At 43.4% G+C, this 16,542-nt stretch overlaps 1 protein-coding gene across 6 annotated transcripts in view; it reads right to left on the bottom strand.

Moving 5' to 3' along the window:
- Nucleotides 1–16,542, bottom strand: part of SDK1 (sidekick cell adhesion molecule 1) — a 455,695-nt gene that overhangs the window by 13,979 nt on the left and 425,174 nt on the right. For all 6 annotated transcript variants that reach the window (XM_042438052.1, XM_042438056.1, XM_042438054.1 and 3 more), the window contains 3 exons: nt 15,823–15,948; nt 7,237–7,401; nt 2,922–3,059 (listed from right to left, as the gene is read on the bottom strand). In XM_042438052.1, coding sequence (XP_042293986.1) covers nt 2,922–3,059; nt 7,237–7,401; nt 15,823–15,948 — 429 coding nt within the window. The remainder of the gene's footprint in view (nt 1–2,921; nt 3,060–7,236; nt 7,402–15,822; nt 15,949–16,542) is intronic.

Raw genomic sequence — 16,542 nt, 5'->3', positions numbered from 1 at the left:
CTGGCTGTTTTTTCTTTAAGTAATGCAGCATCTTGTTAACCACTGGAGTAGAAAGACAGGAAAAATGATCCATCAGGCTCATGTATCTAATGTGCAATTTGCTCAGGCTATTAATCAGACAATCCATACTTTGTTGTTAGCAAGGGTCAATATCCGTAAGGTTAGGGAGCCAGAGTAATGATACAGACCATGCCTGCGTAACAGGCAAGCCATCAAGATAAATTAGCCAACAAGCCATGAGTTATGTCTGCCAGGGGTTCAGCAAACCACCCACTTGACTCTAGTTTTGCAGCCCAGGGTGGCAATAAACGGCAATTGATTTGCCCCTTATTTGACCACCATATAGCTGGTGGGATGCCTTTGATCTAGAGGACACCATTTTGCACTGGTCTGCTGAAAGGCACCCTAATGTGTATTATTGCCTGTATACTCCATCTTCTTTCCAAGGAGCTCAAAGGGACACCATTTTATCTTCTATTTCTGTGAAGCAGGTTAGGTTGAGAGATGGCGAGTGGCTCATGTTTACCCAATTTTTGTGGGTGAGTCTGTTGCATCTCCTTAGTCCTGATCAGACATGCTACTCACAACATGGCATTAATCGCAGTGGCCTGTGTGGGTGCAAAGCAATACCAAGGGGCTTTTGCTCAATATCCCTCCAGTCGAATGCCCAAAGACAAGGGTGCCTTAGCTCTTTTAATGAGCATCTCTTAGCCTGCCAGAAATCGCCTCTGCTTCGGGCAGGTAGTTTATCTCCAGCTTCAATTGCATCCCCGCATTAAGGCTTTGCAGAAAGACAGGTCAGGTGTGCCTTTTCATGTCTGCCCTCCAGACGGAGAGTGAGACGAGGGAGAGGAGAGCTTTGCCTATGTGCTCTATGCAGGAACCTAATAGCATTAGCTTGGTAAAATGCCATGGCATTCATGCATTTTGAATCCCAGGGGAATAAAACCTGATTTACTAACACTTGTTAGAAGTGAATTTATAATGAGGCGGGGTGGGGGAGAGGAGGGATATAAATCCTGTCTTTCAGTTCAGAATTGCTGAGTCTTCTTTTAAAAAAGAGAAGAAAAGGCAGATTTTTAGAGGGGTGAGTGGGTGGGTAGATCCCCAATTTCCCCATCTCTATACACATCGCAGATGCCAAGAGGATCAGAATTTAGGAAATCTCTTTTTGGACTACAAATACCAGAATCCCCATCCACGCTGGGGACTTTGGAAGCTGTGGTCTAAAGGTGGGAACTTTCCTAAGCCCTAGAGAATGTCCTCTGAACCCTTTCATCTTCTGCCTATTCCTGCTACATACACTTTTTAGGAAATGCCAGGCTTTCAGCAAGAAAGAGTTAATGCCTCTGTCACAGATGCATGCAGGTCATCGAAGCAGCATGCACAATGGCAATGCGTGAAAGGATTCTGTGCCTCGGGAGGAAAGGGCAGAAACGGATTTGGAAAGTTCCTGAAGCAGAGTTCAGGGTCTCAGCAATGAATATTTAAACAGCCCCTGCAACAGACCATGAGGTTGTGTCCAAGGAAGATGACTTTTTGCAGGCTTTCTGAAGGGCACCATAAAAGTCCAAGAGCTAAGAATTTGCCATGGAGAACAAAACCTATAAATAGTTATACAGGCTTGCAGTGGCTGGGCAGGAGGCAGCCTTGCCACCAGGATAGCTCTGGCACTTAACATGAGCCACTTTCTTTATGGCTGAGCATTTTGTCTGGTAACCTTTATAATACTGTTATATGGAACAGGCCAATGGTGGTATATACAACCACATGCTGCAATCCAGCATCTCCTCAGCAGATCATAAAAATTCAGAGATATATTATGGCAATGCTACACAACCCCTAGGCAGAAGAGGAAACCTCTACAACATGCCAACAGCTCGGTGCTGTTGTACCATGTGCAACCACATTAAGTACTGTGAAATCATAGTGTAGTGGTTTGAGTGTTGGACTATGACTCTGGAGACCAGGATTCAATCCCCCTCTCAGCCATGAAACCCATTAGGTGATCTAGGGATTTTCCCGAAGTTAAAAAGTAGTGTGATTTTGTAGCTTCCTGCATGAATTAATGCTGGATAATTGCAAATTTGTGCAATGTCATCTGAAAACAATCCCACTGCTGCAGGATATTCATGGGTTTAAACCCTGTTTATTCAGGGGATTTGGGCACTTCCCTCCCATGTGATAAACTCCTATGACAGTCTATTCACTTTGTCTTCTAGGATGAGTTCATCCTTGGTTTGCTCTAGGACCCATTTTAGCAGTCTATAGATCCTTAGACGACTTACCCAGCCGCACATTTCAAATGAGCTGATTCTCCCCCTGTCATCTTTCAAACCATGCATAGAATTGGGAAATTTCTGTATTATAATCATGTATACAAACAGAAAATGGAATGCACCGTTGCAGAGGGAAAACATCTTTTCTGGAGACTGTCCTTCATTCGAAGCTCTCTGCCTACAGAAAACTAGCATAGCAGACAAATGACTTTCACAGTTGTACTGACCACCTCAGCTTTTCTATTGCTGACATCCCAAAGAACAAAGTGGATGCAGCAGGAAGATAGATAATTCATTACGCTGTCATAGCTGATTCTTCATGTTGTGTGCGTTCAAGTCATTTCCAATTTATGGCGACCCTAAGGCACAGCTATCATCAAAGGATTTTCATGGCAAGATTTGTTCAGAGGAAGTTTGCCTTTGCTTTTCTCTGAGGATGAGAATGTGTGACTTGCCTAAGGTCACCTAAGGGTTTCCAAGGCTGAGTAGGGATTTGAGCGTTGGTCTCCAAAGTCACAGTCCAACACTACACCAGGCTGGCTCTCTTAGCCGATTCTACTAGATAATATTCCTTGCAGGCTTTTTGTTTTCAAAGATAGATAGAAAGGGATCGTACAGTGTATGATGGAGAGGCTATCTCACCTGAATTGCAGTTCCGGTATTTCTTGGTCTGGCCATGCAAGATCAGCACAAACACCACCAGCAAGATGAGAATGAGGCTACAGAGAGCCATCACAAGCAGAAACCACCATTCTTCATAGAAAGGAGAGTCTGTGTGAGCTGCAAGGAGGAGAAAAGGACCAATATCACACTGAGGAATGATCCTTAGATCAGAAATTCGTATGTCCCACATGGCTAATCCACCTCGGTTTCTTTCCTTTGAAAAGATTATTTATTTTGTCAAGACAGAAGCAAGCTAAAAAAAACAAACCCTTTTGGGACTAGTTCTCCCCTCCAGTTAAACCCCCTTAATATAATGGCTTAGTTCAGTTGTGCCACAGGAAGACACTTGCTCATCTCACCTTTTTATTTCTATGCTGCTTTGGAACAAATGAACATAGGACCTTATCACACTTGACAAATCCCACTCAGAAATGGGATTTAAAATTAGAAAAAAACCTGCAAATGTGGGATGTTTTTCAGATGACGTGCACCAAACAGCAATAACGCTAAAATAAAGCAAACGGAAAGTGGACAAAAATAACACCTTTTTACTTTCAGGACAGTAAAAAGGTATCATTTTTGTCCACTTTCCGTTTGCTTTCTTTTTGCGTTATTGCTGTTTGGCGCAAATGTATCCAAAAAACATCCTGCAGTTGTGGGTTTTTCCTACTTTTAAAATCTTGTTTTGTCTAGTGTGATAAGGCTCATGGTATCTATAAGAAAATGTGCAACAAAAATATCAATCCAGATAACAATACTAAAAAAAAAAAGGTCCTGATTTAAACCAAGAGATTAAAATTAAACTGGAAAAAATGTGATGCCTAACAGAAGTAAGGATAGGCTCTTTAGAGGGCAAATAGGTTCTCATTCTTGCAAACGCAACATGGGATTCTCTGCAACTAACCGGCACACTTTAGTTGGCAGCCAAACCTCTGACACTTTCCCTGTGTTGCACATGAGGAAGCATAGATTCTGCCAAGCTCTGCACACACTCCGTTTCAACATTATACCTTTTCACTAAGTAACCCTGACAACAGTCTTGTCTTCAAGGCAGCAGGCTTTCCGAGGCTCCTGTGTAGTAGGGCTGGGGTGAGGCAAGTGGAACCACTGAGCCTTTTGACAACAAGCAACGCTTCTGAAATTATGGTTTGCTCCTGAATTGTTCTCACCATCTAACCATTTAAATAAACTGTCTCACTATCCATGGTTCCCTGAGTTGTAGGAAATGGTGTTCGGTTTAACATAGAAAGCATCACTGTGGCATAGTAAAGAGGAGTGGAGGGATGACAAATGGAGTTCATTCACACAACAGGGAAGCATGAAATCCTACTACATCTGAACAAAGGGTATATGCAGAAAAGATGAAGCAAGAAAGGTCTGGATTTCCTGTATATGTTTGCTACCTCTATATTAGAATCCTTGCACCTTGTTCTGCACTAAGATGGTTGAGATCCAGGGGTAATTTGTACATCCCACTGTAGGAGAGATGCTCAGGTCCTACTCTGCATAACTACAAATGCACTTGGAGACAAGGAAATGCATATCACTCATGCTGCCTGCTTCTCCTGCAAGACAAAAATGTCTGAAGTCCCTCAAAAAGATTATCTACTATCTGCTGGGAACCTGACAAGGATCAGAGCATTATCAAAGCAGCAGCTGCCAAGCTCAGTTGTGGCAATGGAAGCCATGGGCCGCACATTGAGCGTTGGTTTAATTAATTAAAGAGACAGACAAGCCATGGATCATCATCCTGAGTGACAGGCGCCTGCAGTGCTTTGCATGCCTTATTTCTGTAGTTCCCAACAGAGAATGTCTTTCTTTTCTCTGGCCAATCTGGAGGATGTGTAAGAGCTTCACGCAGAAAGGGATTAAATAGCTATGTTCGAGCACAGCACATACAAAACAAGCAATTTATTTACAAGGGGTTGCGTGTATACCTGTGAGGCAAGCCAGGCAATTTGCAAACCCTTCAACGTTTTACAAATGAAAACCTGAACGCTTGTGCCCAAGTAACATCACCATCTTGTCTAGATGGCAAACGCTGGTAATGAGGAAGAACACACAGATTAGAAGAGATTGCAGTAGTTAGTTTGCTTTTGCCACAACCGACTGGCATGGTCAAGATTACATCTCCTACTACTTTTGCATTTTAAACTCAATTTGCAGCAATTGACTTAAGCTGAGGACAGAGAGAAGAGGAGAGAAACTGGGACATTTTAAAAGCAGCTGAAGAAGTGGGATGGCGGGGAATTGATTTCGTATCACATCACGACAAGGAAAAGAGGGAGCAATCTGACAGTTGCCAATCTTGATGGGCCATATGTGGTCTGAAGTGGGGGTATGCCTTGAAAAACCATGTCCTGGTTTTACACACAGCCTTTCCAGAAACTGGATGGTAGCTACACAAAATGAGAAGAAAACAAAAGGGAGTGGAGCTGGAAACCGGAGACGCAAAAGGACCCCAAAGCCCGAGGTTACCCATTCAAATGCTACAAGAGAACTCCTGTTTTCTTTAATATTTTTACAGTGTTTTGCAAAACAAAGCACAGCTCCTTGAGGCATGTTACAAGAAGGCTGGAGAAAAGAATAGAATGAAACAGTGTTCAAATCTCTCTCCTTGCGCTTGCTGAGAGTCTCCCTCTGACTTGCTTCAGGGAGTCATTTCTCAGATCGTTTTTGCTGCTTCAGCAAGAGATGGAGGGGAGGAGAGGGAAAAAATCATTTTCTGGAATAATAAAAAAAAGTCTCCACGGTTCAAAAGTTTGGTACCTGAGGGAGAAAATTCAAACTGTTTTGCAGGCCTGACAATGCTCAGCTTTAAACAAAACGCGGGGGCAGTGGGAGCTCCCTGCTCACGTTGTGAGATGCTCAAGCACAGTTTAGCAAAAGTATTATCAAAAGTGGAAATAAAATGCTATCTTTTTCACAGTTATATCCATGGCTTGCTCTGTCCCACTAACTCTCTGGCCCTTAAAAATGGAGAGTGGCTCCAATTTCAGAACTAGGCTCTTGCATTCCTCATTCGCCATCCTCTGGGAAGGGATGCCTGTCTACTGACAGATAAGGCCTCACATGTAAAGGGTTTTTTTGCTGGTCATATGTGCCTTCTGGGCAACTCTGGTCCATGCTGACCCTATCCTAGGCTTTCCTTGAAAAGACTGATTTGTGACTGCCATTGACTCACCTAAGGTCGCTCAAAGGGCTTCCATGGTCTTAGGGACCCCTAGCCCAGCACTCAATCCACTACACTACACATTACTTGCTAGTAAAATACTCCTGAGTGAAGCAGTTGGTGCAGCTCTGAGTAGCTTGCAAATGTATTGTGAGAGGAGTCCTGAAGGTAGCTGTAAGTTTTAAGCTCTGGGCCCAGAGTACTGGAAGACTCTTTGGTTTGGTTTTCAGTCTTGTACACGCTATGCCTTAGCTGGTCTTCCTCGCCTCTTCTTTAGGATTGTCTCTTTGCTCTTCTGCTGACCTGGATTCTGTTTTTTGCTCACTAGCTGCCTTCAGACTACACTGACCTTTCCTAATTTGTAGCTGCTCTATTTCAGTCCTGCATGAAGTAGTCCGTACTTCATAGGGATCCTTCCCCAAAGCTATTTTTAAAGCATCAGTTGCCTATATTTGTAGGCACTATCCACTTCAGTTCAAAGAAGGTACTGTTTCTAGGACAGAATGGGGAAGAAAAGGGATGACAAGACAAGGAAGAAAATATTGTTTTTCTTTTCCCAATGCTATCAAGGGATGCATAGCAAAGAGACATTTCTGTAAAGAGCTCTTTTGGGGTGGGAGGCGATACAGAAATACTATCAATTGATCAACAGAGCAACCTGAGGCGGGTATATCTTCCCAGCAATCAATTCAGTTGCCGTATGAATGGCTCACTCTGAACTATAGGGAAAATAACCTGACCCTGAATGAAGTAGGCTTGTGAATCTGCCCTTTAGCCGTCTCTCTGTTTGTGGTTTTGTAGTTGGACATACATATGCACAGACACATATGAATGAAAGAAAAGCAATTGCACACAGGGAGTAAACATGCCTGTATATAACATGACTTGTCTGCCTGTCAACAAATAAATAATGTCCCATTGCAATATGTCTTGTCTTTTACATCACCAGAAAAGCGAAACAGGATTCCTACTTGTGCTCCAATTCAAGTGGTGTAAAGAATACCTTGGAGGCCATGTCTTTTATTCTTCTGTGATGAGACCAGTCTCTACATGCGCTTAACCTTTTCACCTATGAACATTTTACTAAAGTCTCCAGGGTAGCACTTCATAAAAGCAACCAACCTGATACCGCAACAGAAGGAGTGCTGGGCTCTCCGTATCCAAACTCGTTCACGGCCACCACCCGGAATTCGTAGCTCACCCCTGGTTTCAGCTTGTCCAGGCTGATGGTGTAGGAGGTGGCACCGTGGGGAATGTCCTTCACAAACAGGTCCCACAGTCCTTCATCTGCAAAAACAGAAAGAAAAAGTGTTTGGTGAGCATTTCCTGATCCTTACATGGGTGCTTATCAAGTATCAAGTATCTTTTAGACCTCAACAAGTCTACAAGAAGTATTAAAACAGGTAGCCATTCTTGGTACTCCATAACTCACTTCCCTTCGAAGATGAAGCTGGAAAGTACTAGTGATGGCCCTTCCTATCCTACGACTTATCCATGGGTCATTGTAAGTACTGTATCTTAACTCTTATTTAAAAGAAGGAACTATATCCTGGTGAAAAGCAAGAGTGTAATATGTGAAGCACCGACCCCCTCTACTCTCTCATCCATCCAGCCTTAATAGTAAGCACAAAGAGTTATGTCTGCTGGAATTTTGTACATTCTTTGACACTGTTTTGCTTTGCTTCATCCTTTACACCCTTCGCTATATGCCCCTAAATTTTACCCTCGACTTATCCACAGGTCATAGCAAAATCCATCATTTTAGCCCCAAAACTTGCCCTTGGCTTATACATGAGGTCGACTTATAGTTGAGTATATATGGGTAGTGTGAATGGGTCCCCTGGTTCTTTCATGACCCCTTTCTTGTGCCAGGCAATTATTTACTTAGGGTCCCTTGAGGTAGAGATCTTGCAGCCGCTGAAAGGGTGCCATTAAATAATGTTCTGGCCTTTGGATCTATGCTCCCTTAAGGTTTGCTGTCAGTAAAGTTCCATGGAGGATTTTATTCATTTCTGCATGCTTTGTGCCAGTTACAATTAATGACAAGTCCCCCAGCGCCTATTTGCTGATCAAGGCAACTGGCAGGACAGGCTTCACTGGCTGGATATCTTACCGCTTTGGCCACATTTTTAGAAATATGGGATAATTAGAAAGCAGGTAATTCATCTATTAAAAATCCGGACCCGAGGATTATTTCTCAACATGGATAATCATTCAGCGGAACAGCCATTTATGTTTGAGGATATATTTCTGCAACGGGCGGGGGAAAAAAATACTGTCTTTAAAAACAATTTTACAATGTAATAAGGAAATCCCAGAGTTTTATTTACTCGAAAGAGACAGAGGGTAGATATACGGCAGCCGCAAATATAACTCGGGAGTACGTAAAAACAAATAAAAGCTTCATTTTATTCTGTACAACAGCCTTGTAATAGATGGAGCTGTCTGGGTTAGTAATACTGAGGAGAATTTCAATTTAGGGCCTATCGGGGCATTAGCTTCCCCTTTTAGCACCGTAGTCCTCTATAAAGGCCAAATTCCATTGGCGGATCCCATTAGTTAAACCGACGGAGACTGTGATGTTGCAAAGCCAGGCGTCTTTGCCATGGTTAGCAACAACGGTCGCTTGCCCATTGCAAGGGAAAGGATTCAATTGCTTGGGGAAATGTATCAGCTCTACTGGCAGCTGGCCTCACTCTTGACCTGAAGCCTCTATTCTTTTCAGATCACTCTGGAAACAATTTAAAGCTGTCATTTAGAGGAGCACTTAGAGCGTAATCTTGCTAAGGTCCTTTCCTTTATGATTCAGGTTCTACGCTCAGCAGGTTACATACAGACACAGGGTGCTTTCCTAAAGCGAGTCAGGCCTTTGGTCCATCTAGATTTCTGATATTCACTCCATACCCTCCAACTGTCCTGGTTTGGCAGGGATTAATCCCCCTGTCATCCCACTTTTTCCGCTGCTTTTCAAATGTCCCAGTTTCTCGCTCTTCCTCTCACTTTCCCCATTCGTCTTTGGCTTGGTGCAATGGCTGCAAACTGAGCTCAAAGTGCAAAAGTAGTTGACACTCAGTTAACTTAGGGAGGTAAAAGTGAAATGTTGTGACCTCTCCTACTTGGTCTGTTCTTTTTCATTTATAACTGTTTGTCATCCTAACCAGACTCTGATGTTGCTTGGCTGCATGGGTCCTGGTTTTCATCTCTGAAATGTTGGGAAATGTTGGGTTTTCATCTCTGAAATGTGTGCCCAAAGGAACCAAATGCTGTCTGATCTTGGAAACTAAGCAGGGTCAGACCTGGTTAGTATTTCGATGGGAGATGGCCAACAAATCCCAGTTGCCTTAGGCTATATTTCAGAGGAAGGAATTGGCAAAACCACCTCTGAGTACTCCCTGCCTAAGAAAACCCTGTGAAATTCATGGGGTCATCTAAGTTGACAGGTGACTTAAGGGCGTATGTACATTTGTACACATATGCGCATACACATATATATTCACACGCACATGCTACACTGATGGGCAGCAGCTCTCTGGGGCTTCAGGCAGACTTCCTTCGCATTCCTTGTCATCTCAGATCTCTTTGCAGACATCAGAAACCCAGGTCTTTGTGTATGCAAAAGTCTTGCCTCACCACAGAGTTATGCCCTGAATTATGCCCTGACTTCCTTTTATACAGATTTATTAGGCTTCTTCGTAGTCTCACTTAGAAATGGGTGTATCATTTATTTATGTATGTTTTGCAAAAGTGCTGCATATATTTATTGGCAATTCTGTTCTGTCCTATTTCTTTCTCCATTCACCTGTGTTGTTTTGAATTGGCATGGCAATTCCTATGCATTTTATGCACATTTAATGAAAAAATACACTATTCATATGAATTTTTTTGGGTGCATTTTAAAAACTAGAACGCTGAAATCACAAAATACGAAGGGCGGTGTTCCAATCCACATATACAAATCGGGTTACTTTTGGTTTCAAAAGTAGACTAACCAAAAATCCTAGTGCATTCCTATGGTCAAATTACTACAGATCACCTAGCCCAGTTCTTTAGCTGAGAGATGATTTCAAAGGTCTCACAGAAGAAAGTCTTTGCTTGCCTTGTTCCTTGAGATCTTTTCAGCTGAGAGACATTGGAGTCAGATCTTGGGATCTTTTGCATGCAAAGAGTGTGGTCTATCTCTCCATGGTTTTGAGGATAAGAATGGTGATCCTAGTCTAGTCTTCTTTAGGGATTGTTCTTCTCCATGCAACATAATGGTCAGTTTCAGGGCTTAATAAAAACCAGCCACACATGTTTTAGACCACCCCTTCTCCAATAACTCATTGCACAGATAACTTATACATCTGGGATTTGTTGCAAGTGACCCTTCAATTCTGCTGATTTCTGGGTGAGGTACTCCAGTTTTCTTTTTGGTGCTAATGGAGAACGCTCTAATTAGAACATAATTACCTCTCCTAATTGAAAGCGTTTATAATTGCTTCCCTCTTCCAAAATGTTTGCTTTAAAAAATGTCAGAAACCGCATCTGGAAAGAGGGACTTCATTAACAGCGTCAAAAAAGGGGGCTGCCTTTCACTTGTCACAGAGATTGCTTCAGTGGAACAGGTTTTCCTTTTGCTCTCAGAGGAGACTTTGCATGCAATAGCAATGACAATAACACAATGCAAATTCTAACTCTAATAACAATAATCTGCTTTTGTTGTACGCCTCAAGCCACTTCCAACGTAGGGTGGCCTTTTAAAGCAAAACTATCTCAGGGTTTTCTTGGCAAGATTTGTTCGAAGGGTTCCCCCCCCCCACACACTGCCTTCAAAGTGTGTCACTTGCCCAGATCACTCATGGGTGTCCAATGAGCCAAAAGGGATGCAACCCTAGCCTGTTACAGACAGCCAAATAAAGCTGCTTCGAGTCACAGTGGAGGTATGTGTTTCATGATGCATGCGTCCTACGTCCAGAAGTCACAACCAAAGCCACGCTCATTCTGGGTGTGGCTTTAGTGTGACTTCTGACTCTTAGGGACATATGTTGAAACACCATACCTCCACTGTGACTCGAAGCAGCTTTATTTTGGCTGTCTGTAACAGGCCCTAGTCTCCCAGAGTCCTAATCCTACTCTTGAACCATTATACCATGCTGGGTCTCAATAACAGTAATAGCAATGGTTAATATTACTGCAAAAAGAAAAATTGCCATTCTGAATCACCCCCCGCCACACAAACACAAGTGCAGTTCCTCCCTGTCAGTTCTTGGTTAATGTACTGTGAGATGCAGCCCAGCTGGCTACAGGGTTACAAGAGGATTGCTCTCAATTTAATATATATATATATATATGCACGCGCTTCGGAAACATCTGTCTCTTCTCTTCCATTCCTGTTGCCTTGGTTGGAAGCAAGGATTTGGAAAAGAAGGGAAAAGACTCAACCCTAAAGGGGAAGTTATTTCCTTAGAAAACAGGGGGGTGGAATAGCAGAAAGTTTCCTTGTTATTATGAACACTTCACTGCCTCTTACCCTGTTGTTGTTGCCTGAAATGCAAAGTTTTATCCTTGCCTGACCGCTTTGAGCTTTCCGTGGGATGCTGAGGTGTGCCCTGGCATCGCCATAGAAGAGCACAGTGGCTCTTTCCTGGGGTTGTTTCTCTCGCAGCTCAGGAGTGCTCTGCCTTTGCATCTTATCCCTCTACAGGGACAAGCAGCACCAGCAAGCTGCAGGTGTTAGAACAGACACAACACCAGCGCAAGCAAGTGCGATTTCATGGACAATTAATCAGGGGCTCTGGGCTGTATCTAACTGTCAGTCAACCAACAGAGGCTCCGAAGCCTGATGGCATGGACAAATGCCTGCCATGGTTAAGAGCCAGCCTGGATGGAAGCTGGCTATTTAGACGTCTCTCTGCTCCAACCAGCAATGCTTTGCCCTGCACAGCTGGAGGCGGGAGGACAGAGCCTTGCTATAAAACTTGGCCCTTAATCACATGCCAGTCAAGACAGGCGGCGAACCATTCCAAGACATCTCCCAAGACCAACCAAATTAAAATGTTAATTTGTTTTTAAGGAGAAAAGGTTGAAGTTGCAGGACGGACTAACAAAAGGACAAGGATGCAATGCGAAGGGTAGGCTGGCAAACTGTCTGCAAGCCTCCTGACACCCAGAGGATGGAACAAAGGGGTGGGGGGAAATGAAGAAGTCCCCATGGCAGGGACTGGTCATACAGCCACACAGACCTCACTTAGAATTGACTGGCTTTGGCTAGGTTGCATCCACGATCACAGCAGAATAAAGAGACGGGATAAAAATGCGACTCAACAGAGTGGAAGGAGAGCTGAGGAGACATTTCTCCTTGGAAATCTGCAAAGCCATCCTTTAAGTAACCCTCTGTTGAATGCCAGTGAGCCACTGCTAGTCAGAGCAGACAATACTGGGCTAAACAGACAAATACCTTGACCTGGTAAAAGGCAGCTTTCTATGTTTGTAAGGTTTTTCAGGATCAGAATTTCCACTGATGAAAAGAGGAAGCTGCAGGACCTATTGTCAGAACCCTTAGTTGCTGCCTGGTTACCTTGTAGGAAACGCTTCTGCTGTTGCAAAAGCCATGTTAGATCCTGATTATGTAGGTTATATTTCCACGGGTCTTAGGTTTTATCACAGATCTACAAGGAAGAAATATTACTGACCAAGCTAAGTAGGTCAGTTGCGTCCATGTCTTGTGAAGTATTGTTTTTAAAGAATTTCACCAGCAACCAGGTAAACTTCCTTTGACATTTGGACATCACAGAGTGGCACATTTTTTGCTGTTACAGATCTCGCCCTCGAAACATTATTCAGAGTTCAGTACACAGGAGTTGTGAGATTCACTCTGAAGACAAGGTATTATTATTACCATTTTTGCCAGTAAGCTAAGCACAACAGCTGACAAGCAAGTGCCACCATGAAGTACATTTAATAGTACCATTGCAATTCTGCCATCCCACATTCTGCTGGCGAAACTTCAGGAATAAACTCTTCCAGAACACAGCCACAGAGCTGGACCCCCCCCCCCCATAAAATTGTGTGTCTGTCATTTCTCATCTCCTCCTCCTCTAGTTCTCCAAGAGAATAGCTAGTGACCCTAGTAGACCCAACCTGATACAGAAGCAGAGAATGGAATGCAGTAAGTGGATGACAGTGACCCAAACTGCAAGGCTTAATGGATGCAGAATAGATAAGAGATGCCAGTACATAGAAGATAGCAGAAAGTGTTGCTGGTGGAGGCATTAACACTTAGTTTAGTTTTAAATCCATTAATCTGACTCCTTTCTGACTTTTAAAATATATATTGTAACCCAGCTAGAGAACTAACTTACTAAACAAACAAACAGGCCCAGGTTAAAGGTATTTCAAATGGTAAGCGGAAGAATCCCCGTACAACTAAGAAATACCCTAAATTCTTGGAAATCAGAGGCCACGAAGGTAGTGGACAACATACATTATTTCACCGTGCCATTTTTAATTCCTTGGCTGAGCAACTACAACAGCAATAGGGAGGAGAGGGGAAAGTGAGACAGAATGCAGCATTAAATGCTAAGGGTAATGAGGCCTATAATAGATGACAGCTGAGATGCAAAAACCCTAAGGTAATAATGGTAAGTTGTTTAAATATTGACAAAGTGTTAACACTTTTCATTTGCTTGTTAAGATGCCGTGTGGTGGGTACAGAGAGATAGCAATCCTCCCCGATTCATTGTGGCTTACATTTCTTATGTGGAGTCGGCTGCGTGGGGTCAGACGCTATCCTTCCATAAGGTCAGACGCATCAGCGCATCCCTGTACAACAGTGAGCTGCAATTGCATCATCTCCAATAGGAGATGAAAACAAATGACTTGGGAAAACAGCATTCACCTCCACTTTGGCTAAGCTCTGAATCCAGAGAGGAAAACCTCTCCAAAGTGCAGGCAAAATAAAACCAAGCCAGATACAAAGTGTTATAATGAAGCCGAAGCGTGCGTGAAATAAGCCGACATTCCAATTACCATCGTCCCCTTTTGCCTGGATCACATTTCACGCTCTCTGCAGATTCTACCCAAATGAAGAATAGGCATCCTAGCACACAAATGGCCCCGTTCGTTTATTACAGTGGCATGAATAGGATTAAAAATTATCTGTGGAGAAATTAAACGACTCTGTTGTTAGGCCCAGCAAGCGGAAGCAGCAAGGGGCTCTCTCCCGTGCCCCACAATTGTTTGCAGATCCAGCGGAGTGGGGCCAGGCTGCACAAAGCTGGGTTAATGCAGCCAAAAGCCTCCTTGAAGGGACCATTTCAACGGCTTCCCAGTGAGCCAACGCAGGGCATGCCAATGGCCAATGGCCCAGAAAATGGGGGCTGCATTGAAGAACAAAGTGCTGAAAGAGGCAGCTGAGACATCTCAGATGATGGAAACATTAATCTTGTTTTGAAGGAAGAAGCAAGTAGTTTTAGCAGGTGTCACCTGTTGCATGTAAGTCTTCAAAAACTGTGCCGTTTCCAAAGACTATTCACAATGCAGGACTCATTCTGCACAAAATTTTGACATGATTTTTTTTTGGAGCAGCAAACAGCATTTTTCTCTGCAGAAAAATATTTCTGCACAAAAATATTATATATTATATCAAAATATTATTTCCTGTGCAGAACATGCTGGTCCTGGATAAAGCAACTAAGTGCAACCTTTGCACAGAAGTCCCCAAATATAGCATTTTCAGCTCAGGAAACAGAGACTGGTATACTAGATCAACTACTTAACTGTGTAACTACCTTAGTTATGTACTAAGGCAGTGTATCTCTATCTGAAAGGTTGTTGAAAACATCTGAAGGAACTGTGTTGTTTCCTGGAAATATGACCAGCAACCAGAAACTTGCTGATGTTTTTGATTTTGATTCATGGACTGATTCAAGACATACTGAAAATAAAACTCCAAATGAAATGTAAAAGTCTTTTCACTGAGACTCTTAGATGAGAAATTTGAGACAAAGTATGGAAGAATCATACAATAAATGATCACGGATGTGAGACTTCTGTATACGCAGAAATGGAAAGATAAGATGACCCCGACAAAGGAAGACCAGATATTGAAACTGTATGACTTAGCAGAGATGGATAAGTTGACTGCTTTAATTAGAGAGGAATCCTTGAGTAGCTTTAAGAAGGATTGGGAAGCAGTAATTGCCTTCTTACAGATACAGCAGGGGAAATGTTCTAGGGCTGGATTTGAAGATTAGTAGGATCAATAAACAGTAGCCACTTAAAGGAAGACATTGATGATAGAGGGAGTTACCGTAGATATCATATTATGTATAACCATTAGTTGAAGAGTGAGGAATGGCTCTGGCCCTATCAAACAGAGGGAATATCATTGCGGGAATACAGCCCTCAGTTGCCCAGCTCCACCAAGTTAAGGTTTATTAGACCCCAATGAATGACCAAAGGAGAATTCAAGAGAGGAGACCCTCTTGAAGGCCAACACAGGTGACCTACTCCTTGTAAGAGCCAGCCCTGAGCAAATTGCACCCCGGCAGAGTAAGGTCAGCAGCTCACCAAAAGTAAAAAAATAAAGCACTCACATCTCTCTTTGAGATAAAATGAGATACTCCAAACCTCCGCGTTGCCAGATCTTTCTATTCCTTATCTTTGTTCGGTAGGCCTATTACTATATTTTCTGGGTCAGCTCGTGTTTTTACACAGGCAAGGAGTTACCTGAAGGCCTGGTTTCTATGATGTAGCCAGTGGTGGGCCTGCCTCCCGAGACCCCCTCGGTCCAGTACAAAGTCAGTCCAGAGGCTGTTTTGGAAACCAGAACATGCTGAGGGGAACCAGGCGATCCTGTGGGAGGGAAGCCGAAAGAGCGAAGGTGAGGCGAGTGTGAAAGCAGCCATTATTCATACCATGCGCTCTAATTACTTCAGAGACACGGGAGCAAAAACCAGCAAGCCCCCGGCAAAGCACTGTGTCCTTTGAAAAAGAAGTACCGCCCCGTAGTTTCGCAGATTGAGCCTGAACCATAGAAAGTGCAACATGCCAGAGGTGTCTTGCTGCTTCAAAGGATACTTTAGAAAAACTACCTAGTAATATGCATCCAGAGTGCTGATTTCCACCCTCCACCGCCTCCTTCACATCTGAAGCCAGCTGCATGCTTTGCGCAGAGCTGGTGTCAGCATCCATGGCCATCCATGCCCTAGTAGGCCCAGCTGCTGCTAGTAGGTTGACCCAAACTTGTCTCACCCATATACCATCTATTTAGCTATCGGCTACTGTGAGAGCCAAACTAGATGTGACATAAAACATAGCAGCATATGTCTGTCCCTGCACTGCATGGAGGAATTAGCAGCCACATCGGAAGAAATCTCAACCAAGGCTGCGGCGTGTGGGAGGTGAGGTTCACACACACTAGTGGCATCTTTGGGATAAATAACAGCT

This window comes from Sceloporus undulatus, chromosome 8 (assembly GCF_019175285.1).
Source record: "Sceloporus undulatus isolate JIND9_A2432 ecotype Alabama chromosome 8, SceUnd_v1.1, whole genome shotgun sequence".
NCBI classification, from domain to species: domain Eukaryota; kingdom Metazoa; phylum Chordata; class Lepidosauria; order Squamata; family Phrynosomatidae; genus Sceloporus; species Sceloporus undulatus.
The sequence above is the reverse complement of the archived record's forward strand: the minus strand, read 5'-3'. Positions and strand labels throughout refer to the sequence as shown.